The 23,554-nt window shown below is 40.5% G+C and overlaps 2 protein-coding genes and 1 long non-coding RNA gene across 5 annotated transcripts; 2 read left to right on the plus strand and 1 right to left on the minus strand.

Annotated features, from left to right (window-relative positions):
- svip (small VCP interacting protein) lies at positions 1-4,103 on the plus strand. 3 transcript variants are annotated; one of them, XM_086109367.1, is made up of 5 exons: positions 10-434; positions 628-678; positions 1,789-1,832; positions 2,244-2,360; positions 3,056-4,103. In XM_086109367.1, exons 1-4 carry the CDS (start codon positions 372-374, stop codon positions 2,323-2,325), a joined length of 240 nt encoding a protein of 79 aa, XP_085965493.1. In that variant the 5' UTR covers positions 10-371; the 3' UTR covers positions 2,326-2,360; positions 3,056-4,103. The 3 variants fall into 3 exon arrangements, with proteins under 3 accessions (XP_085965494.1, XP_085965493.1, XP_085965492.1); XM_086109368.1 differs by lacking the exon at positions 3,056-4,103 and having other exon boundaries at positions 1-434; positions 2,244-2,364; XM_086109366.1 differs by lacking the exon at positions 1,789-1,832 and having other exon boundaries at positions 41-434.
- Positions 4,104-4,559: 456 nt separating this feature from the next.
- gas2a (growth arrest-specific 2a) lies at positions 4,560-23,139 on the minus strand. Its single transcript, XM_086109365.1, has 8 exons — positions 22,995-23,139; positions 17,899-18,060; positions 16,056-16,186; positions 12,389-12,533; positions 10,004-10,067; positions 9,628-9,838; positions 9,449-9,556; positions 4,560-5,279 (listed from the first exon to the last, which is right to left on the minus strand). Exons 2-8 carry the CDS (start codon positions 18,041-18,043, stop codon positions 5,049-5,051), a joined length of 1,035 nt encoding a protein of 344 aa, XP_085965491.1. The 5' UTR covers positions 18,044-18,060; positions 22,995-23,139; the 3' UTR covers positions 4,560-5,048.
- LOC147206307 (uncharacterized) lies at positions 19,450-20,542 on the plus strand. The gene is made up of 3 exons (XR_015100721.1): positions 19,450-19,498; positions 19,588-19,692; positions 20,470-20,542. It is a non-coding gene; the product is annotated as an uncharacterized LOC147206307 (long non-coding RNA).
- Positions 23,140-23,554: the final 415 nt, after the last annotated feature.

Below are 23,554 nucleotides of genomic sequence, written 5' to 3' on the forward strand. Positions count from 1 at the left end.
CATTTAATTTGGCGTTAACAGACTACTTTCCACATGTAGCGGTGTCTGAACAAGAGGTGCGAAGAGAATAATACCTGTACTGTACAGTATATCCACTGGCTGGTTTGCATACGTCACCGACGGGGCTGTGCTTCGCAGTATTAGCTTTTGAGTTTGAATGCTAATGTGAACCGAAGCTAACGTCGACGTCATGCCTCAGCACGTAGCCTGGACAGTCTTTAAGAGTAGAAGCTGCCTCTTACTTCTCTTTTGACCACCAATTTCACAGGGTCGTATTCACAGGGAGTATTAACGGCAGCTTTAGCGACAGCACAAAGGAGATAGACGCCAAGTTCTCATTTTCAACGTTGCCTTTTGCTTAAAAGTGCAGAATGGGGATGTGCTTACCCTGCTTTGGTGGGGCAGTCGACGACGCTATTGACACTCCAGATCCAGTATGTAACCACCCCTGACAAATAACATTTTTGAAAACAATGTCTGTGCTGATACTCTGGGATAGTAGGCCTTGATATTACCGATAGATTTTGTTCATGTTTAGCATTACACTGGCATGCTCTGCCTATCGCTCGGTTAACCAAATTTGGGTTTGTTTACTTGTCAAGCTCAGGACTTCTGTCGTGTTTCCAGGAGACGAGGAGGCGACAGTTAGCTGAGGCTGCAGAGAAAAGACAAAAAGAGGTAAAATGTGTGTTTGGAAAAGAAACACTTTCACGCTTTCATACACAGCAGAGACCCCCGCAATCGTAGTAAATGACCCCACCTTCATGAAGCTGCCATGTGACGTTTTAGTGACAGGTTGTTCTTGGTGCTCTGGGCGCTTTTTGGGTTTTAATCTGCCATCAAGTTTATTTTAATTCACTTTTAGAAGAGAATCCAGGTCAATATGTTATCAAATACATAAAGTTAAAAAGCTGAAAACAATAAATATCAGAATCACAGGCTACACCAGTATTATCAAGAACAAGCAAACTCTGTAAAAATGTCTAGAAAAGGCACGAGTACTTGAAGTTGCATAATATTCTCAAAAGTACATACCAAGCTATTTACTGATTTAAAAATGTGTATATATATATATATATATATATATACTGTATATAGTAAATTAAAGTTGCAATGCTGATTTATTTCTTGAACATCCCTGCAAGGTGAAAATAAATCTCTTCTAAATTTGACACACCGGTGTTGAGAGTAATTAAACACCCTGCCAAATTTGAGTGAATGCCAAGTATATAAAATGAAGCATCAAATCTTGAAAACTCAAACCTCTGTCAAATGCTGCTCGCGTGTCCATTGATTGGTCTATAACCACACCCTGCTAAATTGTCACTTGTTAATCAAATACAACTACTATGACCTGGAAAAAATGCATGCTACTTTTTCTTGTAAATTTCTAATGCCAACAAATAACTACACGTTTGAACTGCAAATATATATCCGCTTTACATTCTCTGTATCGCTTTTCCTCTGTTGCTTTTCAATGCTGCAACAACGAGGCACTCTAAAGCGGCCACAACAGCTTGAAGCCCCTGTCCACATGCTGGCTGTCAAGTTGGACTTATTTGAGCGCACGGTGTTGTTTAGAACAGAGGCCACTAATTTGAGGAAATCTGCTAAAATGTTTGAGAAGGATATTTCTGAACCAATCTTTTTACTGGCAAACAGACATCATGAGTACATTGTGAAAAAGGAATTTGTTTGCAGAGCTCTGCCATATGTCTTTAAGTCGATTGATACATTTTTAAAAAGGAAGTTATGATGGTCTTTAGTGAGCAATGTTTTACTGTCCAGAGAAGCCACTTGCACACCCGTAAGAGCCACACAAAAGCCGTGAGGTAAGTGGGTACAAATAGGTGACTCTGGATTGTTCCTTACCTCATCTGCCACATCTTCCTTGGTCTCCCTAAGAGAGAAAAAAGGCTCACTCTGGCACTGTGCAAAATAAAAACTGCTATCCCCACTTCCTACCACAAATAAAAATGCTGGATCCTAACCCACCCATAATGCAGCACCCACAATGCAGCACATCTTTTGTGTAACATGTCTCTGAATGTCATACTTTTCTGGCAGTTCTCCTGTATGGCGCTTTGCTGGTTGTGATGCTCCCTTATTGCTTGATTTTGTTATTGTTGTTGTCGTTTTCCAAATAGCACGCTATTTGGATCCAACCCTAGCACTGTTCATGTATTTCTTACTTTCTTGTTCAAAGCAAAACCTGCAATTTTACATTCCTGGTTCTTTCTCAGACAGCACACAGGGGTGTTAAAAACCCAGAAGCGGTTGAAAGGAAAAGAAAAAAGCAAGAAGAGATTGAGAAACAGAAGATGAGTACATCTGTGTCTGGCAGTGGGGGCGGGTTGAAGGTAAGCCGTTTTGTGCTTGTTTGCGTTGAAGATAAACAATAAGAAAAGATCATATAAAAAAATTGCCTATTTTTAGCCTGTATCTCACTGAGCAGTGAAGGCTTGCTAATGTTGGTAATTTTTTTTCCGTCAGGGTTGGTTCAAGCTAGCTCAGACGTTTGCCAGACATTCACAAATAGTTTTAACAGTCGTAAAACGTGTTTTTATTAACTTTCAAAATGTGATGACGACAAGAAAAACAGTTTGCAAATGTTTTTGCAAACTTGAATGAACCCTGATGAAAAACCAACACTCACCAACTTTGGCCATACAGTGAAATATGGACTTAAAAGGCAACTGGGTAATTGAATCATTTTCACATTTCAAACAATCACTCAATGAGTTCACAGCAAGGTGGAGTTTGGCAGATGATGAACAGTTCTTCAAAAAAAGGTAGCAGTGTTATGACCCTTCAACACAGGTAATATAAAAATGTTTACGGGCATGTTTTCTTTATCCTCTGCAAAGAACAACTAATCTTACTGTGGCTTATTGAGTGACTGATTGTCTCCATGGACATATACGTACCCTTATGTCTGTATTTTACTGCCCTCAGTTGGCAAAGGCTGGCACACCAGAAGGAGCAGCACATTGTCCACTGAAATGAAGCACTATACTCAAATTAATTATTTTTGTTTGTGTGTGTTGCTCTGTAGTGGCAGGTGGGCTGAAACAGTGTGAGTGCAAAGGTCCAAAACCACAGAGGGATCACTGCGAGATGTTGTGAACAGCTATCCACTTCTACAGCTATTGATTTCTGAGATGGTCTGAGTTTGAGACAAATGGCTCAATGTGCTCAATGCTGATCCGTTAGCTTTAATTGGGGCAGGAACACCAAGAGCCGCAGCCCTGTTGCTAAACCAGTTATACTAACTACTACTTACTAGTTATAAATTCCATTAACACAATAATCTGAGTATCAATATTCACTATACAACATTGTATATGACTTTTCCAAACATGATTTAGACTCTTGACACTGTTTAAACCCATTTTCACAGTTTGAAAATTCTAATTAATGTTTGGCGACTCAGTGCAAATTCGAGTTGCATATCGTCACCTTCTTTAAGTAATGGCCAAAATCATATTTTGACAAATACTTTTTTTGCCTTAAACATCTCATGATGTGGGCCACCTCTGCTAAAATCGGCGATTGAAACAGATCATTCGTTTCTAACTCAGAAATAAAATTTGTTGTAAATATAATCAGAATTTGGTTGTTTTTTTTAAAAAAAAAAAATTTTTTTTTGGAAGGTGACGATAGGCAAACGATGCCAGACTTTCAAATGTCGCAACAGGAGTGTGAATAACCTATTGCGGCTGCATCAATGATGATGAAATCTAACACTACACTTGCGAATCTTATTTTGAGCACGCTTACACTTTGCAGCAGCCTGCCATGAATTTCACATATGGGAGGCACATGTTTAACCTGCTGAATTTTTTAAGAACTGCTTTGCCATATGTAGGCTTTTTTTCCCCAAGAACAGTTGAATGTTAGTGTACACTTGAATTATCAGAAAACTGCAATATGAATAGAATATTGTGAAGAAGTGAAGGATTACTAATGAAGGTATTTAACTGAGCTACCAGTAAGTGCATTTTTCACAGCTTTGACTTGATCTTTAAACGCTTTCGGCATTTGGTCGCAAAGATAATCAAGCCAATGTAATTTGCTACAATAAAGTTATATTTCTGAATTGACTGTGGATTTTGTATGCAGATGTTTCCTGTACATTCAGAATATGAAACAAATTATTAGTGGCATGAGTTGTAAAGCGTCATAATTCGATGGGCTGCTACTAAGGTCATCTTGGGCTTTCTTTTTGATCGTTTTACTCCCTTCAAAGTTAGACGCTTATTTAAAATTGAACGAGGAAACCTACACGTATGGGGGGGGGGGGGCATTGTTTCCAGTTGTTAAATTCGATACGTATTTACTATACTAACTAAAAGCTAACTTCGATGTGTGCACCATCGAGGAGCACAAGAACTGTATTTCTTTACCTCTTGGGGGCAGCAAAGCAGAACAAATAAAGACAAGCGAGAGCATGGAAACCCGTTATGATGAAGCTGACTATTCATTCATTTTCCAACTTTTAATTTAGTTTGATTTTTAAAATAACATTAATAGGCGTAGTGTCAACATGCTACGAGCATAAATATTTTTAGACTAAAAATTCAATCCTGTTGCATTCTGTGCTCTTATTTTCTTATCTTACACATTTTTGAAGAGTTTATACTAATACTAAATGTGGGGGTGCTCTGTGAACACCATAATAAACCAGTTGAGGCTGGGCTTCTTTTTTTTTTTTTAAATTCTGTAAATCAACATTCGCTTAAGTGTCACAGTTGCATTTTTAATGTGGTCCCCACGTTTCCACTTTTTGTTAACGGAAAGAAAGCATTGAAAGTCCACTTGCATAAATTCAGAAAAAATAAATGTACCTACGTACAGTTCAAAAAGTCAGTTTTTAAGAGTAAAGGTACACCCTTATAGGCACAAAGAAGAAAAATGTGAGAAAAAAATAAGTTCGTTATCATATTATGGTAGGAAATGTACAGCATGTATAGCCAGTTGACACATTATATTGCAATGATGTGAGTTTTAAATGTCTCTCCATGAACGTCTCACAGCTACAGTCTTCATTATGGTGTAGTCTCCTGTGTTGACTTTTTGCTGCGATAGTTGGCCGCCACCACCAGGTAGCTGTCAGGCGTTAGGTCCTTGATGCTGAGGCCTTTGCCGCCGATGGGGGATGTCTTCCCTTCCACACGGGAGATTTGGAGCATTCGACACGGGTCGTGCTTGAGCAGGTAGCTCTCAAACGTCTCCCAGCCTCCTCCCACACGCACCATCACATGCTTGTTGTGCAGCATCTGAGGATATGTAAACAGGATTAGATATAGGAGGATTCTTGGCATTTCCCTGATTGGGGATTTGGCTTGAAGACGAGAATCACTTTGATGTTTTAGGTTATTGAATTGAGGCACGGGAGCTTTGGCCCCCTCCACACGGCCTAATAACACGGACAGCAAGCCAATACAGAGGGGATGTTTTCATTGAAATAAAAAGAATACTCCTTCCATCTCATGAAGAAATCCGACAAAAATGTACTGTACGAGATGTACTGTTGGAATTTGAACTCGCGGCAACAGTTTTGAGAGTAAACTCAACATTATGAATTGGCAGGCTGTGCATTTGCTGCACTTCCCTGACTTAATCCACCTCTTAATACCACGACTATCGATATTTTAGACAAACACAATATTAATCTAATAACATGACAAAAACAGAAAATATTTTAAAAACTGCATTATACTCATCAGAGTTGACGATAGTGTGTGTAGCTTGCTACAGACTTGTTTTGCTTGTCGAACTTGGCAGTAGCAAGTTTTGTTTGGATGATCAATGAAAGGATGACAAAATGTTGATCTCATCGAGGGCCAGTGAGGACAAATTTGAATTCTGATGGGTTCACGAAATAGTCCCATTGCTCATATAGATGAAGTTACATTGGCCGACGCGACTGCTTCTGAAGGCCCCGGCAGATTAGATTAACATGGCAATACATAGAAGCTGAAATCAGACTGAGAAAAAAAAAAATCCACATAGAAGTACTGGAAGCAGAGTAGCCAAGAGAAACATGACTAAATAAAGAGAATAGACTACTGGGAATAAAATCATACAATTTCATGAAACATATATGAGAGTTTAAGTTGTGAATGTCAGTCTTCTCACCTCAATTCATTGTTTTCTACAGTCACGAGTAAATCGATTTCTCATGTGAAATCATACCCTAAGGAACGATTTCAATTGATCATGTTCTCTGGTTGTTGTTGTTTCCACTCAGTTTTTCTTCCAAATCGTCCCCTCTGCCATATGAGGGTGCATTCTCACCCTTGGCTACCATGGCAACATTGTAGAAGAAATAGAGGCTGGGACAAAAGCACTGTTCAAGGCCTTCCTCGTTTGTGCCTGACAATGGAAGCATTTCACCAGCTACATCATTAATACATCATTCCACCGACACTACAGCAAACTGCTTCAAAAAAATGTCCTCCTCAGAATAAAGACTGCACAGGTTATTATAAACGCTGTTGTTTCCTAACAGAAAAATGCTAACCTTGCTCGTTGGATCCAAAGTGAGATCGTCGCCTCAGTTTGCGATATGAGACTTCCTGCCCCGCAGCCCCAAACATGCAACATTTATAAGCTTCTTAAAAGAATCAATCTAGAGGCCATTGGCAGGGCGGTGCTTCCAATCAGCGGCAGCAGGCCTTCAGGCTTTGTGACTGTGGATTTAATGGAGCTGCGTGTCGCTGAGGCGTTTCAATCATGCCGCTTTGGGACACGACCGGCGCTCGTGTGACTGGCAGCGCGGCGAAGGACAGGGGCCCTCAGGCGTATATTTGACAGCACATCTCACAAACAGTGAGGAGGTACTGGAACTATAGCCACCTCCTTTATTCTTGGAACAAAAAGCGTCTCACAGGCCTGACCTGCACACCATGGCCACCTCATGATTATATTTGCAGTTTTTTCTTTTTTTAGTAACAGCAGCTGCTGGCGGTTCAACTCTCTGCAGAATTTTGATGAAAGCATCTTTAGTGAGGGCTGAGTAACATTCACAGGTCAAATGATGCAGCTCGCACTTTGTATAGCTGCGACTTCACTCATGAGGCACACTAGGTACCCTTGGACATTCTAATGAGATATATATATATATATTTAGAAAGTCTGCTCTTTCAAGGTGGTTCAGCGTTCGACTGCTGTTCAGCCTCATAGTGCAGAAGTGCAGGTTCGATTCCGGCTCCGGCCTCCCTGTGTGGAGTTTGCATATTCCCCCCGGGCCTGAGTGGGTTTTCTCCGGGTACTCCGGTTTCCTCCCACATTCCAAAAACATACGTGGCAGGCTGATTGAACACTCTAAATTGTCCCTATGTGTGAGTGTGAGCGTGGATGGTTGTTCGTCTCTGTGTGCCCTGTGATTGCTGGCAACCGGTTCAGAGTGTCCCCCGCCTACTGGCCGAAGACAGCTGGGAAAGGCTCCAGGACACCCTGCGACCCTCATGAGGATAAGCGGATCGGAAAATGAATGAATGAATGAATAATTATATATATATATATATACATATATATATATATGTATATATACATACATATATATATCCAGTGAGTGCAGACAGAAAACATGCTTGTTGATATTGTCATTCATCCAGGACGTCATCAGTTCATGCAACAAGGCTTGGCAAGCAAGGACTGCGCCACCCAACTCACCACACAAACCCAGGTTGATGGAGTCCTAAACAAGCCTTGTTGCATGAACTGATGAAGCCTTCTCAGAAGAGAGGCGGAACATCTTCAAAGACAAAAAAAGCAGTCCAGGTGCAATCAATTCAATGCACTGAGAAAGACAGAAAACATAGTTGGACTACAGTACCTCCACATACCTGTCAACTTGTACGTTTTCCCCGTATTTTATATGTTTTTTTAATCATTTCAAATCACGTACGGCGTATTAGAACTTTTTTCGGGGGGGAACAATCGTGAACCGATCTCATAAAGACCATTTTGGCTCAAATCCAGATCGTCTCACCTGCTGGTAGTCAACGACAATGCCATCGTCGATCGCTACTATTGTCATGGCAAACCAGCAAAAGTAATCCTCAATTGTATATTTTTTTTCATCGCTGCGTACGGTCGGATTGATAAAGCATGATGTGCGCATGTGCGGTAAGCCGTTGTACGGGTTTTTGTTACTTTGTAAGGGGAATCGTAATCATTTATAAGGGCAGCTATTAGCCGAGGTTGACAGGTGTGCCTCCATGACATTTCTCTCTGGCCTGAACAATGCCCTTTTCCGTAAAAGATGATGTGGGTATGTTTGTGGGGCCTTGTGAGACAAGGCAAATTGATTCCAGACTATAGAAATAAAAACGACTTGACAAGTACACTGGGGTGAACAAAGGCAGAGTAAGCTCTTCACCACCTGTCCTTGGTTGCTCAGTAACCAAGCCATCAAGATTAAGGTATTCTGTCATTTAAAAGAAAATGATGAAACAGAGCTTACGCAACATGTCGCGCTCTTCTAGCTGTCAAGACTTTGATGACATAAAGTGACGTAACCGTTTTTAAAAGCAAAACAGCATCTTTTGCTCAAACCCGTTATGCGATTGTATTACAATTTGAATTGGGAAGCTGCTCGATGATATGCTGACAGTAGACGACAGCCAAGAGTAAATCCTCTGTGTGGAGCCTCTGACGTGTGAATCCAGGTTGTGGGTTGCCAAGTAACCACCATCCCAAGGGGTCTGACAATACACGAATCGAATCTCTACTAACTGGAGAATGTATCTCCTCTTTCTCCACTCATGAAAGTTGAGTAAGATTTCCTGGAAGAGTAGATCCTGACCGTCAATGAATGATACTTGATCAAATATTTTGAAAGGAATTATTTCGGTCATAACTTTGGGAATGCATGGCTCCTATTTTGTCTTTATAGCCAATGACTCACCATTATGCTTGGTTGGGGATGGAAATTTGACTGAATAGCATTTCCAGTCAATGAGAACAGCAGGCTCTTTGCACAATGGATGACGTTCATTCCAGAGTGTGCGTCACACAGTATCAACATACACTCGTTGGCCACAGCATTAGGTACACTAACAGAGATCTATTACAAGTGCACCATCAGAAAACTTGATGGGTGCATCATACTCACAAACATCATACTAACACTATAAGAAGCAATGACATACGATAAATGTGTTCTTTTTTGTCCTGTTATTCGATAAATAGTGATTCTGAACTGTTCCAAATGACATACGTGGAACATTGTGTTTTTTTGTATTGTAGTGATGGGTTCTATAACTGCTACATTATAGTGGTGGCATTAAGAAGTATATTATGTTGCGTCACTCATTTATATGAGGTCTAGATAAATTCAGAGATTAAGAATCGCGGTAACTATTTTTACAAATGGTTCTTGAGATATGAAAAGTTAATTGAAGTGATGAAGCCATATGACATGGTGGCATATACTCACTCGTATAAAGAGTGTTTTTTCCCCAACACGGTATCGGCCTTGTGAGTGCCTCTCCACATGGAATTTATTGGGACATCTGCAGGGGGGGTCGTCAGCAATATGTCTTACCTGTAAACCGCATACACACATGGGTTATGCATGTTTGCCTTTTGAGGCCACCAGCACAATTGCTTAATTACAGCATCGTCCAGCAGTTTCCCAGTGCTCTTCTTGCTCGAGGTGACTTTGGGAGGAGTCGGCGATGGGGAGGGAGACAGGGAGGGTGACGATGAGGGCGATGGAGGGAGGGGCTGCACTGGGGATGCAGGCGACGGCGGTTGTAGAGGTGCTTTCTCTTCTTGTTCAATCTCTTTCTCCAGTTTTATAAGGCCGGGGGGCTCCACATTGTACCTGTGGAAGGGTTCAGTCTCAGTGATTAATCAAAGGTATGTATTTTGCTGATCAGCCAAATGTTTACATGAACTGTATATTTTAAAAAATGCCCGAACAAAATAGCATTAACATTTTTGTAAAGACTCAGTTGGTGAAGAATGCATATAAAAAATTAAACAGTACCTGGATGCTATCCGGCCCAACTCCAACAGACAGAGGCAGACTTCTCGAGGCTGCTTGTGAAGAACTTAAGAAAAAAATGCAGTGTTAGTTTGTGGTTATTAGAAAATATATCATCCTGACTAAGAGTAACAAGCAGTGAATGAAGATGAATAAAAAGTGCTAAGGAGCACATACAAATAACACACAATGGTAGCTAAAATCAAAAGTTGTCACCATCATGCTAACATGCGCAAACCAATAATGTTAGTTTCGGGGGAATGTGCTCACATGCCAACAGTTGAACCCTATTCAAATGTCACTACCTTTTAAATCCAGTATAGAAAATCCATTCCAAGATGAGTTCATGATAATGATGAAAGTTCAAATCAATGTGAATGATTACAAATACGACTGCCTAATTGTTAACGGACCAGTAGGCTAACGTTGCATCTTTTGAGCCATTCTGCTCACATGGCATCTCATGCATTTTAAAACTGAACAAAATGAGGATTGTTTTAAATTGAAGTCGATACAAAATTACAGCAGACAGTGTATGTAGTCCATGTAGCGAGTTGTGTGGATAGGGGTTTGGGTTTTGAAGGTTTCAGATCCTCAAAAATTTTAAATGGGGGTGGGAGGATTCATTGTAAACAAAAGTGATAATGAAAACAAAAATCTTCCTACCCCCCCCCCCCCCCCCCCCTTCACGCTAAGTTCTCCTAACGGATTTCATTATTGAAGCTGTCATTTTTCTCCCTTTTTGCATTATGTGCATAAATGGACAAACAGTTGGATGATGTGACATGCAAGTGTGACTACTGTAATCTGTCAGGCCACCTTGTATTTATTTGGCGGACTTGAGGTTTTGCAAGCGAGAGTGAAAAGCATGAGGTCAAAGAAAAAGCAATTCAAATGTCAAAGTGCTCCATTATGAAAGTGACCTGATGTAAGAACATCAAGAGTGAGAGTGATAGTGTGGCACCAGAACACATTTTTGTTTTGGTTGGCTGATAAGGTACTTTTTCATTGTAACCAACTATGTAATATACTGCTAGGGTAAGCTACCAGTCGGGTTGGGGGCTTGCTGGTCCACACTACGCCACTGCATGTGACTCACACCACAACATACATTACACAAACGATGTCCATTGCATGGAAGCAAACCTGGTATTGTTGAACTGACAAATTCCTTTCAAGGAAAGAAGGAAGTAAAAAACAAAGACACAGTTGTCAGCTGCTCAGTGTTATGAGGGCGTTCACTGAGCTGATGGCTCAATAAGTGTGAAATGTGGCCTTCAAAAATAATTAGCATTGCTTAGCTGCGGTGCAGCAGCTATTTGTGAGGAACTGACGATTACCGGTACATAAACATTCTTGGTAGTTGTGAGACTTCAAGGCTCACATGTTGTACATCTGACTGCATTTCATCACAGACATTGACGCAAGCTATCCTTCTAACACAACACAGAATACTGAGATAACATGAGCAGGAAGGAGAACTGTGCCTCCTCTTGGCTGAGGAAAACATTTGCATAGTCTTGGCCTACTTTTCTGACATTCTTCTGCCTGCGTTTTTGTTTGTACTGTGAAAGCTGAGAGCCAAGCATTCACACTAATATTAATATGCATGCCAGAAAACACTTGTTTTTAATAGTATTACGATTGTTTTAATGGTGTGTGCATGCCAGTATTGCCAAGAACGGCAAATCGTGAGCACAGGCCACCACCAAGGCCAGAGAAAAGTCTTCAAACGTATTAATTTCATTGGTCAGATGTGGTGAGACTATCGGTAAATCTATTAATGGCTTGCAGCTCGTCATTAAAAATGTATAAATAAGTCACATTCAATGTCACAGAGTTAAATGTTTTAGGAAAAAGTGGTGTCTTATAGTCCTCATATTAAAACAAAAAAAACTAATACTAAAACTAAATGTGTGTGTGTGTGTGTGTGTGTGTAATATGAACCCGTTCTAAAAAAATGTAGAGTCACATTAAATCAAAACTAACTGCAAGGAATAAAAACTATTTTAGTCCTGGATCATGGTCGTTAAAAAAAAATAAAACACCTCATGGCACTGCCAGAAATACAAAAAAATCTAATCAGATTGCTGTAACGTCATATTACCACATGACAACCATGTTACCAGAAAACATGTTTCTTGTAAACGTAAGACATACCTTCACTCTTTATTATTTCGAGGAAATGTTTCATTTTATTTTCTTATGTGGTCTTTCTGCCAGGCAACTGCACATTTCAGAATAATTTTAAAGGTGTTTCATTTGGGAAATATTTTTCACATGAGGTCTGTTCACTGGTTGCCTGTGTTATTATGACCACAGGATGCTCTTTCCACAGAAGCTCAGTACAAGTACTGTACAAGCAAATCCATAAAAGCGTGCACTCACCTAAACCCTCAGACTCAAACAAACATGTTTCCCCGACTCCAACTTCACGACACCAAGACAGAAAGTTGGCTGTGTTGTCCCGGGCAAAGAAAGAGCCAGACGGAGCAGTCCGCCGGCATGGGATCCTCCGGTTAGGAATAACCTGCTTGAGACGTAAACAGATGAATCCTAATCAAAAGGATCATTCATGAAGACGTGTGCGTAAAACCCGTAGCACACCGGAGCAACATGGCCATGTACCAAAACCTTTCTCACCACCATTTCCATTTTCTCCGTTTGCTGAGAGGCTCTTGTTTCATCCCAGGATGGAGGAGCTTTTTGCACACATATCAATATGGGAGATGGCAGGTCAGAATAGCGGGGCTACTTTACCAGGTTCGGTATGATTGGAGATCAGATGACATCCTCATGCATCACAGCCCCCCACATGATCTCTTTGGGGAGATTTATGCGCCTTACTGTGGTTTTATACAGGATATGTGCGTCTGTGCTACGAGAAAAGGTGCGATGACATCATACTGGAAATATGCAGTCTTTGTGGGTATTTTTCTTTTCTGTCCAGGCTCTCCTTGAGCTGTTTTTGTCTGGAGGTCTTTACTGTCCATCCATGTAAAGTCCGATTGCTTTCCTGGAAAAATAATTGTGGCCATTATTTCATTTGATGTGTGAACTAACAATCTGTGTTTTTCTTTCTGCGATGTCTTTCTCTGTTCCTCACACCTTTACTGTTGACTTTAAAGTGTTTTTCTTGTAAACGTGACAAATGGATGGATGCATGGATTGAGGAGCCGACGATGAGAAGAAAGGAGCGTCAGCGCAGAGTGCCGATGCGTATGTGGAACTGGGAGTCGCGGCTTGGAATTGAAGCGGACTTACATTGGACAGGAGAAGAGAGACAATCTCTCATTTTCGTTAATGGATGCTACAGCTTCTTGTTGCTTTCAAGCTTAGCTTGTAGCAGACGCGTGCACATTGTAGCATGACATCTTTGATCCACTGGTGAAAAGGACACTTTGACTCGCTCCTCTTTCATCTATAACTGCTTCAGACAACAAAGTATGCAGGAAAGTGGTTAAGATTGCACAATTGTCTGTGTCTCATGTGTTGTTTTGTATTATTTTGTCATTTTTATGTTAACTTTTCTTTTGATCGCGGCGCGGACACCCGCAGCGGCTCCTCTTGTTTTATGTTGAGTGGGAAGAAAATTCATCTGTGCTGTATGTTACATGTTACACATACAGTACATTTGACAAGAAAGTTTTATCCAATCCAATCCAATTTCCCAGAGCACTGTTTGGACAAGCAATGTCATGTGATCATCTGCAGCCAATGATGGCCAAGCAGGCGTGTCACTACAACTAATTAACATGTTGAGCCGCGTATGTCTTACACTCAATGGCAGAGGCTCCGTCGAACCCCTGGGGTTTAATCGAACACAGGTTAAGATCCACTGATCTCGGTCAAAGGTGGGCACTTAATTTTGGAAGAGGGCCACACAAACTTGGAGCGCTTGGCAAGGTCCAAGCTAACATGCTAATTTTAGAAACGTTGCCACTCATCCACATAAGTTTCATGGAAATCAATAGTCCAGTTTTGGGGAAATTCTGTAAACTCAACGTGATCAAACAATGCCTCTCACACTTGTGCTATTATGCTTGCTGGAGCTAGGAACTGAGGTATATTCCAATCACTTCTACCATCACATCTGTACAGACTCAAGCTTCAGCCCCTGAGACAGCAATAACATTCACAAGATAATGATGTGGTTACGTCGAGCATACCCCATTGTGCTATTACAAGACGAAAGACATATCATCCTCCATTTCCATGATATGAAAGCAAGACACAAGGGGAAGATGGCGAGACAGCAACCACATAAGAGTACGTGATCATTTATCTCAGCTGGAATCACTTAGTCCCACCAAGTATGGGATTGTTAAGCAGCATGAACACAGATGGACATTTGCTTACTTGTGGTGTCAAGTACAGTATTACATTCAGTCCAAGTCCGCGACGAGCTGATGAAGCACCATTTGACTTAAATGATGAGTATCGTGGACAATGTCTGAAGCAGGCTCAGCTGATGTCATTGATCCTCTGTGCCTCATTGCTCTTCATGTGGTCGCATTAAAAATCACTCAATATGATACAGTACTATGATACAGTTTCCTGTACAACATAATGCAAACTTTTGTGATCAACTTTCTAGTTTATGAAGCTTGTCTGATAAGACCGACTACCGGTAAATGAGTCTTCAATGCGCTCAATAGCATCTCTATTGCAGGAACTTGTGTCGTCTTGCGCTCTTGACCTCAAGCATTTCCTCACATCTGTGCCGGAATCAGGAGACGCACCGTCATCAGTACAACTGTGGTCCACTGCAAATATCAACAATTCACACTGAAGCGCCAACAAAGGAGTCTTGTGCTTCCCATTTGCCCTCTAAAAAGAAACTCCATCTGATATTTTTCTTTTTTTTTTCTTCCTCAGACAGAAGCATATAATCACTCTTGTGCAACATGTCTGGTCAAATATCACAAATGGCTGACATGCATCAGATATTCTTTTATTTTGTTTGTCTTGGATCGTATTAATTTTGCATCTTGACAGATTTGCCTCAGGAGGCATCATGTCGAATTGTGCCCTTCAAACTAACTTGCCATGGACCTTTGAAAAAAAAAATCAAATAACTGTCATAAATCTTTTTCTTTTCTGTGATTCATGGACTTTTGTGTATAGATGAACTCACTGCATTAGTAACTTCCTTAGTCTTTGTGTTATAGCCCAATAAATCCCTTCCCCATCCCTCATCCCAGTCTTTGTCCAAAGTTCTGTACAACCAAGGAGCCCCTTGAGATGTATTACCGTTCAATAAATTACAGAATTTAATCTACCATTTTCCTATGACCATCCATTAAAGAGAAAGTCTATCCAAAAATGATCTGTCCAATAAAGAGTTCGATGCACCTCCACTAGTCTCAACACAGATGATTAGTATTGCATTTGTGGAATATGAGTTCAGCTGCAAAATCCATTCATTTTTAGTCATCTCAGGGTGCGGCCATTTTGCCACTTACTGTTGACCGAAAATCACATCATAGTGTCTCAGGGCTCAGGTAACAACAAATCATGGCTCAGCTTCAGAAAACAGGTAAGCCGTTTTACTGCTTAACTCATTTTCCACAAACGAAATATCAATCAGAACGCCATGTTTAGACTAGGAGGGCTGCATAGATCTAATTATTGTAAAGAAAATTGTGGGGGGTTGACTACCTCTTTCAGCAAGAGATTCTACAAGAGAAGCTTCTCTTGAGCTGATTGAGTGAAACCTAATAGCATATATCTGTGTTCGTCCTTATGGGAGTCAATAAACCCTGACTGCTGCTGTCCTGAAGCAATCTGTCTTGAATCAATTAGATTAGAAAAGGGAGTGTGAACTCACGACATGTGTGTGTGTGTGTGGGGGGGGGGGGGTTAATTTGTCTGCTAAGCTAATATAGTAACAGTTTTGCGAGAAAGACAAAAAATGCTTCACAAATCTGGATTTAAAAAAAATACTGGTGATTCCTATCTTGTCATCTCAGTCAGATCTTTCACCTCTGTATTAGCATCGTCATTATCATAGCAGATTAATATAGTAGTGACAGCCGCCATTTTTTTAAACTACCTTTCTGTTGTTGAGAGCAGGCAGGTCTCCACTATTTTGCCTGAACACCTCCTGCAGCGTCTCAGCCAGCTGGCACAGCAGGAAGCCGTTGTCTAAGCGTTCCATGAACCTTTCAGCGGTGATTTCCAGACCTGATCAAGGGACATATAAATACATTTAAAAAATAGGGAGGATTTAGCACAGGAAATCCATCACTAAATCTGGTTAGTTATGAAATATCCAGTCAGTTCCCAGCGGAAGTAGATTGTGATGCAAGAAACGGCTTTGGAGATGAGATGCCTGGTTGAGCCTGCAAATGTTCACTATGTTACAACTTAGAAAAGTTGCTTCATTACGACATAAGTCAAAGCAAAGTGGAATTGTGTACCTGTACAGTTAATCTAATTATGCTGCAAGCTAAATAGAGATACTGCAGATTGGTCATCAAAATGTGGTGTCCAATTAACTGACTTCCAGCGGTTCATTCTTTCTCAGTGAGATCATCGTGAAATAGGAGGTGGTGGCAATGGGGTGCCTGTGGAAAGAAACTGGAGATTTTTTTTTCATGCCTTTCTGTTTCTTATAGCAGGAGGGGTCTGGGGGTTCACAGCATTTAATGAGTTCCAAATGTTGTATTGCGCTCAGAAAAAGAGATTGCAATCTTGAGAAATACTCAGTGAGCTCCTGACTTACAGCATACGCACATGCTCCCTTCAACTTCTGCTGTGCGATGACAATTTATTCCAGAGAGACTTCGAAGAAGTATTTCATTTTGGCTCCTCGGTCCGATAAATGGCTTTGTCTCCCATTACCACATGACTCATCAATACAAACGAGTGTCCTCCTCCTACTCAAACGGTAGACTTTTTCCATACTTCTCCTCCCACCTAAACTCTGCTTAGCATAACAGCCCCTTGAGGAGCTTTGGATGTACTCAACCTCGAGAAGACAGCTTAAACTAATAACACCATTTATTTAATGACAACCCTAATGGCTGCTTCGAGCTCAGCTGGTTCCAATACACCTGCAGAGATACCAGGCGGTGAGAGAAGTTCACATGTATGCCCATCCACAAGCGAAGAGCATGCAAGGATGAAATCTATCTATCTATCTTTTTAACCTTGCACACAACATATGCCGTGATTTCCAGACCACAACGCAGCTGCTTAAAAACCACAATAGCTAAAATTAGCCATAAAAACAAATGTGAACATACATTAGCCGCTTCATGTTTATGCTATAGCCAATGCAATCTTTAAAAAATGAAAAATCTAACGCCATTTCCATTATGTGGGTAGTGGTAATCATATCGAAAGTATGTTACAAAACAACAACTTTGCTGACTTTCCCAATGTATGCTCACATACTGAATGATGTTACACATAAACGTGACAGGAATTAATTGTTTCATGTTTCATATAATACACAAACTCAGCCTACTCATTGTTTGTCAAGTCTACTCGAATTACTTAAACGTATACGCACTTAGCCGATTTAAATGAAATTAGAGCCACTATGTAATTCATGCTTTTGTTTTGTCAGTGCGTTGCTGTTTAACAAGAGGACACGCGGTGATTTATGAGACAATAGTAAGCCTGCTGCTGCACTTCCAGTACTCCTCACCACTGGCACTGCATTATTCCTGAGCTGTAATGATGCCCATTTATTCAATTAAGGTAAATCTAGAGGAAATTATGTAAAGACTAGTGGTTCAGCTTTACTTCAATTTATAGTAATACAACTGGAAGTGTTGATTTTACGGGTATTTGAGGGTGGGATATTTTTAAGTCAATGCACTTGCATTTTCACCTGGTAATCTGAAAGTGACTTGGGGGTGGGGGCGTGTTGCACAATTTGCACTCACCCAGCATATTGGTGAGCCAGAGTGCGAGGTCTTCCTTCATGGGCAACAAACTGGCTTCATGTCGACTGGCCAGCCACTGGTGGTATTGTTGCATGTCTGTCAAGCCAGGGCTGCTTGGATGTTTGGGACTCAGGGAACTGCACATGGTTCCCTCCGAATAACCTAAGGCAGTGAGAGACACGAGACAGGAAGCATGAGAATCTGGAAAGGAAACTTCCGGCCTGTCGGTATGCATTGTATCCGATTTATTTATCCTACATTGCAAATGTCTTGCATTTAATGTAGAATTATTGTGTGTGTTGTTGGTTGGCATGGGTGTACACGAAACAACCACATCTTTAGATTAGATAGATAGAGTGAGATCCAATTACAGTACAAGAGTTGCATCAAAAATGTCTCTGTGACAAAGGCAATAATGCTCATTTTTGAGTGACACAAATACAACTAAAATAGTTAACATATTACTGCCAAATATTTAATACATATTTAATACATTTCAGACTGTAAATAACCATAATCATTTTTGTCACAGCGGTAGTGATTTTATTTTTATTTGCATCTAAAATTGTTATTTCCTGTTTGGCGCTTCCTGTTTAGCGCGGTTTGCAAAAAAGTAACTTGACAACTTAAGTATGGCCAGAGTTTGTTACGAAGTCATATTTAAACGATAATGTTTACACTGACAGCACTTCCGAAGAGGTGTGTTTTGTGTAATAATTTTATGCCTATGAGCATTTGTATTTGTAAATTATTTAGTGTAGAACGTGAACTATGTTTAATTATCTGGATGTGTTTCGCAATGTTTATCAGCTCTTCGGTGATTAGGCCACGGTTATGGAATATGTTGCTCACAAATGAACGGCAAAAATCATCAGTAAATGTTTCATCCTGGTTCGGGAGGGCATGCTACACTGACAGTGAGTGTAAATGGCCAAGCCAATCATATGACTGGATCCCATTAGTGTGCCTAATGCAATTACCAGTAAGTACATGGATGCATGCGTGTGTACTTTTGTTTTCAGGACACTATTTTTTATTCTTCTCCAAAATGATATGTAACCTAAAAGAAAGCTGAACAACGAGGTTTTAACAACATGTGATTTGTGTGTGGGAAGTTGTAATCTAACAGCTGACATTCCGGCCTGTAATTCCCGCAAGGAACAGAGGTGCCTTGAATGAAAACAAGAGACAAAAGAGTTAGTCCTATGGGCCAAATAGCGGTGTGGTTTACAGAGCATCTGCTGATATCAATGAATGACATATAAGAAGCACACAAATACAGCTGAACTTATTTTGCACAGACATCAGGAAAACAAATAGTGTCTCATTCAGTCCACCATGTGTAGTTTAAGTCACGACTGCAGACTCAACAAGGCAGCGGGTCTTATTAATGTGGCCTGACGAGCGACTGTACTTGCCATCAATATTCAAAGCCATATTTAACTGCTCCTTAGCACCTGTAATGGGATTTCAGTGACTAAACACAGCTTTCCAATGTCCAGCTTTGCCAAGTGCTGAAATTCTTTCACATTCTACTCCACAGATGCTACGGCTTCAAGTTATGAATTCCACCACTATGACTTCTGGCATGGATGAGCAGGTAATGTATCCGTGTAGACATGATGATATTGAAAGATACACTTCTTTATTGAAGAATAAGACATCAAAGGATTTTGGATATGTTCCTAGTTGCATTTGGAGTATTTTCCCGAGTGCGTCATTTCCCTGTGTTTTGACTGCTGGGGCACCAAAAGGTCTTCGCCTCAAGTTGCGAAAGGACACAACATGAATCGGGTGAGTATGACTGGTGCATGACATTTTCAATCGTTTTGATTGCCTTCATATACAGTACGTTCTAACAATGTGTCCATTGCCTCCTTTCAGAGTTGGATGACATCGAATGATTTAATTATCTCAACTGATGAAATTACGGTCTTTGAAAAGTATTTATTTTACTCAAATAATGTGATTAATTTACTTTTGACATTGATGAAGCGGCAAGTGGGCACGTAAAGAAAAAAATGATACTGTGGCAAACATTATTGAGTTAAAAGATGAAAAGTGAATTATGAACTACTACTTTAAAGAAAACTGTTTTTTTTCTGTTGCTCTGACTTACTGTCGATACAGTGCCACATTTTATGACCACTTTTTGATGAAAAACAGGCAATTCCAAAGGTTTCACACGCAACTAAAACTGGAATTGATTTGATTTTTGTAAAAATGTTATTTTAAAAAAATCACAAAACCATCATATTACACACTCCTTTATATTGTTGTTGTGGAGATCAGCCATAGTCAACTATGGCTGATCTCCACAGAACAGTGGACCTTGGCAGAAAAGTCAACCAAGTCAAATGGTCTTAAATGCAAAGGTGAACAGAAGCTTTTTCAAAGAAGGAATGAGAGCCTCCATATACAGTACGATCTAACAATGTGTCCATTGCCTCCCTTCAGAGTTGGATGACATCGAATCATATAGTGGACATCTCGATATTGACATGTTGGCAAGATCATATTTTCTTTCTGAGGACAAGCTCACCTTGACCTGTCTTTATATCCTAAACTCAGAAGGCGGTCAGGAGCATCACACTGGTGCTACATTCCCACCAGCACCGAGGAGCAGGATGGCAGACCGAATGGGGGCAGTGGGACAAGTTCTCATGTCTCACAGCTTCATTCAAACAAGACCATTGTAAGCCACTCTGGTTGCTTTAGCATTGGATGGTGTCTCAGTCAGTGGGGCAAGTGGGGCAGTGGCCCACTCAATTCAGCAGATGGCGCTATGGTGAAGAAAGCTTGTATCTTCAGTTACCGCTACATTGTGGTGAGTGGTATCATTCCAAAACATGAATATATAAATAAACTCGTCTCATGATACTGATAGCACAACTTCGTCAAGTTTTGTCTTTTATTCAGGGTAGACGCATACCAAGAAATGGGACTTATTTGAGTATTCTTCTGATCAAAGTCAGACTATTCGGACTGATTATCCCTTGGTGTGAGGCGTGACCGCACCCATCTGCTTGAAAAATGTCACAAATCGTAATCGTTAAATCATTTACAATCACAAACCTTCGAGTATGTGGTGAAAGTTCGGCTGAGCCACAGATAAAGACATACAAACATCTGGTTGAGGGATAAGACTTGCTCTTGAATACTGTATATGACAGTCGATTGAAGAACTTCCATTTAAAATGTCTGCCGGGCCAACGGTTGTCATCATCTCTTCAGCTATCTGTTAGATTTATTGAAACACTATCTGCTAGCCAAAGCTCCGCTCCCAAACCTAAATGAAAAAACTTCAAATTTCAGAAAACGAGAGGCACTGCTGCTGAGCATTGCTGTGTGATTTGGCATTCATTAATGCTTCTTTATACTGCAAACCCGACACGTACAACAGAGTAGAATTTCTGCACTTGTAAGCATTACCGTGTGCAGAAGTTGTCACAACACACGTGCCAATTTTTCCCATCATCATGAGTGGGTTCTCTCTCATTTACACTAAAACTAAAACGGTAACGTTTTAGTGTAAATGAGTTAAAAATTATTAAATTGACATTAAAAATTGAACTGCGTGTATCTTGCTTATCTGCCAACTCTTCTGATCCTCTACTCTATGAGGCAGTGGATGAAACTTAGAGCAACTGGCTATGCAGAAAAAAAAATTGTCATGACATTTTATACTAAATTACACAGACCCTATGTTGTCTACACTGTTGAGTACATTGCCATTGGTGGAGAAATTGTGAGTTCAAGCACATAATCTCAGTGGTTGATGACCCACCATATAAAAATGCTACTGACCTCACTTTGCGACATCATTTGACATAGCTCGTTTGATTTGTCTACATTGAGCTCAAAAGCTGCATTGTTCTGCGGAAATGTGACCCAACATCTCATTGAGTTTTAAGCCACATTTTCCTCGGGAAATATCTGTAAAAGAAACAACCAATTGTTCTGGCCTAGCACCACACTGCTGCCTGACCTCCTCAAGTGCAGGTCAAAAAACATACCTAACCTTGCCTCCGAGTTGGACTTTTTGTACGCATACGTCCCACTAAACGCGCCAGTTACAGTTCCCAGTTCTCAGCGTCAGATTCCAGATCCAGATGTTGACTCAGGATTAGGAGCAGAAGACCTGCACCATAATGGTCAAATATGCAAAGATATAAATGTAAACATTCCTCAGACCGAGAAGCCTCATGACTGCCATTGAGGCACCATGACATACCGTGGCTGGCTGCAGATTGCTACAGGAAATAAAAGCGGATGGGAATTGCAGAAACTGAATCAATTACCAAAAAATAAAAATAAAATCAAGAGTGGCTCTGCTGTTCTTACGCTTTCTGCATGCCATGCATTAGGGTCCCACAAGAGATCTACAGCAAGATTTGTCCATTTCAACTGGAGCAAACGTTCACTGTGTTTCTATGTAAGTGTGCATGCCGTCTATCAAACTGAATCACTTGCTGTATTTAACGGTCAACAACTAGTTTATTTCTGCTGAACTTGCAATAAAAGTTTTACGTCGACCAGCCATAAAACCTCATCTGTGATCATGTGCCAATTTACCCTGTGTTCATCCATTTCTACACAGGCTACAGCAGACCTTAATTAAACCATGTGCTTCACATACACTGTCAATAAATAACATTTTGGTTAGTCAACCTGTTGTAAAACATATGGATGCGTTCATATGGAAATTCCTGCACCACAAATGTTTTGCTGCCGTGCATGAATTCAGTTGAATAAATTACTGATTTAATCTGATGTGACATTTTACAAGAGAAAATGGCATTGCATTTAAAACTCTCTATTCATTTAACAGTGTTGATAAATATAAAACAAAAAGCTATATCAGGTAATCCACCACTAAAGATCCGGTTTTAAGGCTGATGATTTATGACACAAACCAGAGTCCACCACCTAATTAAAACCATCCCAACAACTAGAATCTAAAAGTCACCATTTATTTAATCCCAACAGTTGCTAAAACTTCCACTGTCATTCAACATTAAATTCAACAAGTTGGGAACAAGAGTTAACGCAAACAGTGCATGAAGTGTACAAAAAGGCTTGTTATCAGTGCTCACCCTCGGTCTTCAGCTGCTAGGTGCGCACCTTGCTCTCACTCGTCCTCTGAGCTGCCTGTTCCCACTTTTCATGCTTTTCACTGTCGTGCACCCTCCTACAGGTTACGCTGCAGAACCCAACTACAGACTGGACCGGGAGGGTCTGCACAACGAGTTGGCTACACACACATGAATGCACATGCTCACACAGTTGATGGGAGGGAGGTTTGATCTCCCCACCTCCTCTCACTAACATGCTGCCTCATTATGCCATATCTGGATTACGTTCAAGAGAACAGCTCGATAAAGTCGCCCATGCACAGTGTGCAGTTTCATTTGTGTAATGATCGGGTATAAAATAGTGGATAATACAACGATCATGGATAACTTGTTTTACCATTATTTCATGCAAAATAAAAAATTCAGCATCAAACGCAAGTGGATTCAAATGCATCAAATTTCTATGTTGGTGCAGTTTGTGATACTGAAGTTGACAAGTAAATCATAACTAAAAGAAAACAAAAATACTGTACCAATCGAGGGTTAAAGCCGCATTTGTTTTGGAGGAAGTTTACATGCGT

The sequence above is a fragment of the Hippocampus guttulatus genome, chromosome 4 (assembly GCF_054856545.1).
Source record: "Hippocampus guttulatus isolate MCC_2025c chromosome 4, RoL_Hgut_1.0, whole genome shotgun sequence".
In the NCBI taxonomy this organism is placed as follows: domain Eukaryota; kingdom Metazoa; phylum Chordata; class Actinopteri; order Syngnathiformes; family Syngnathidae; genus Hippocampus; species Hippocampus guttulatus.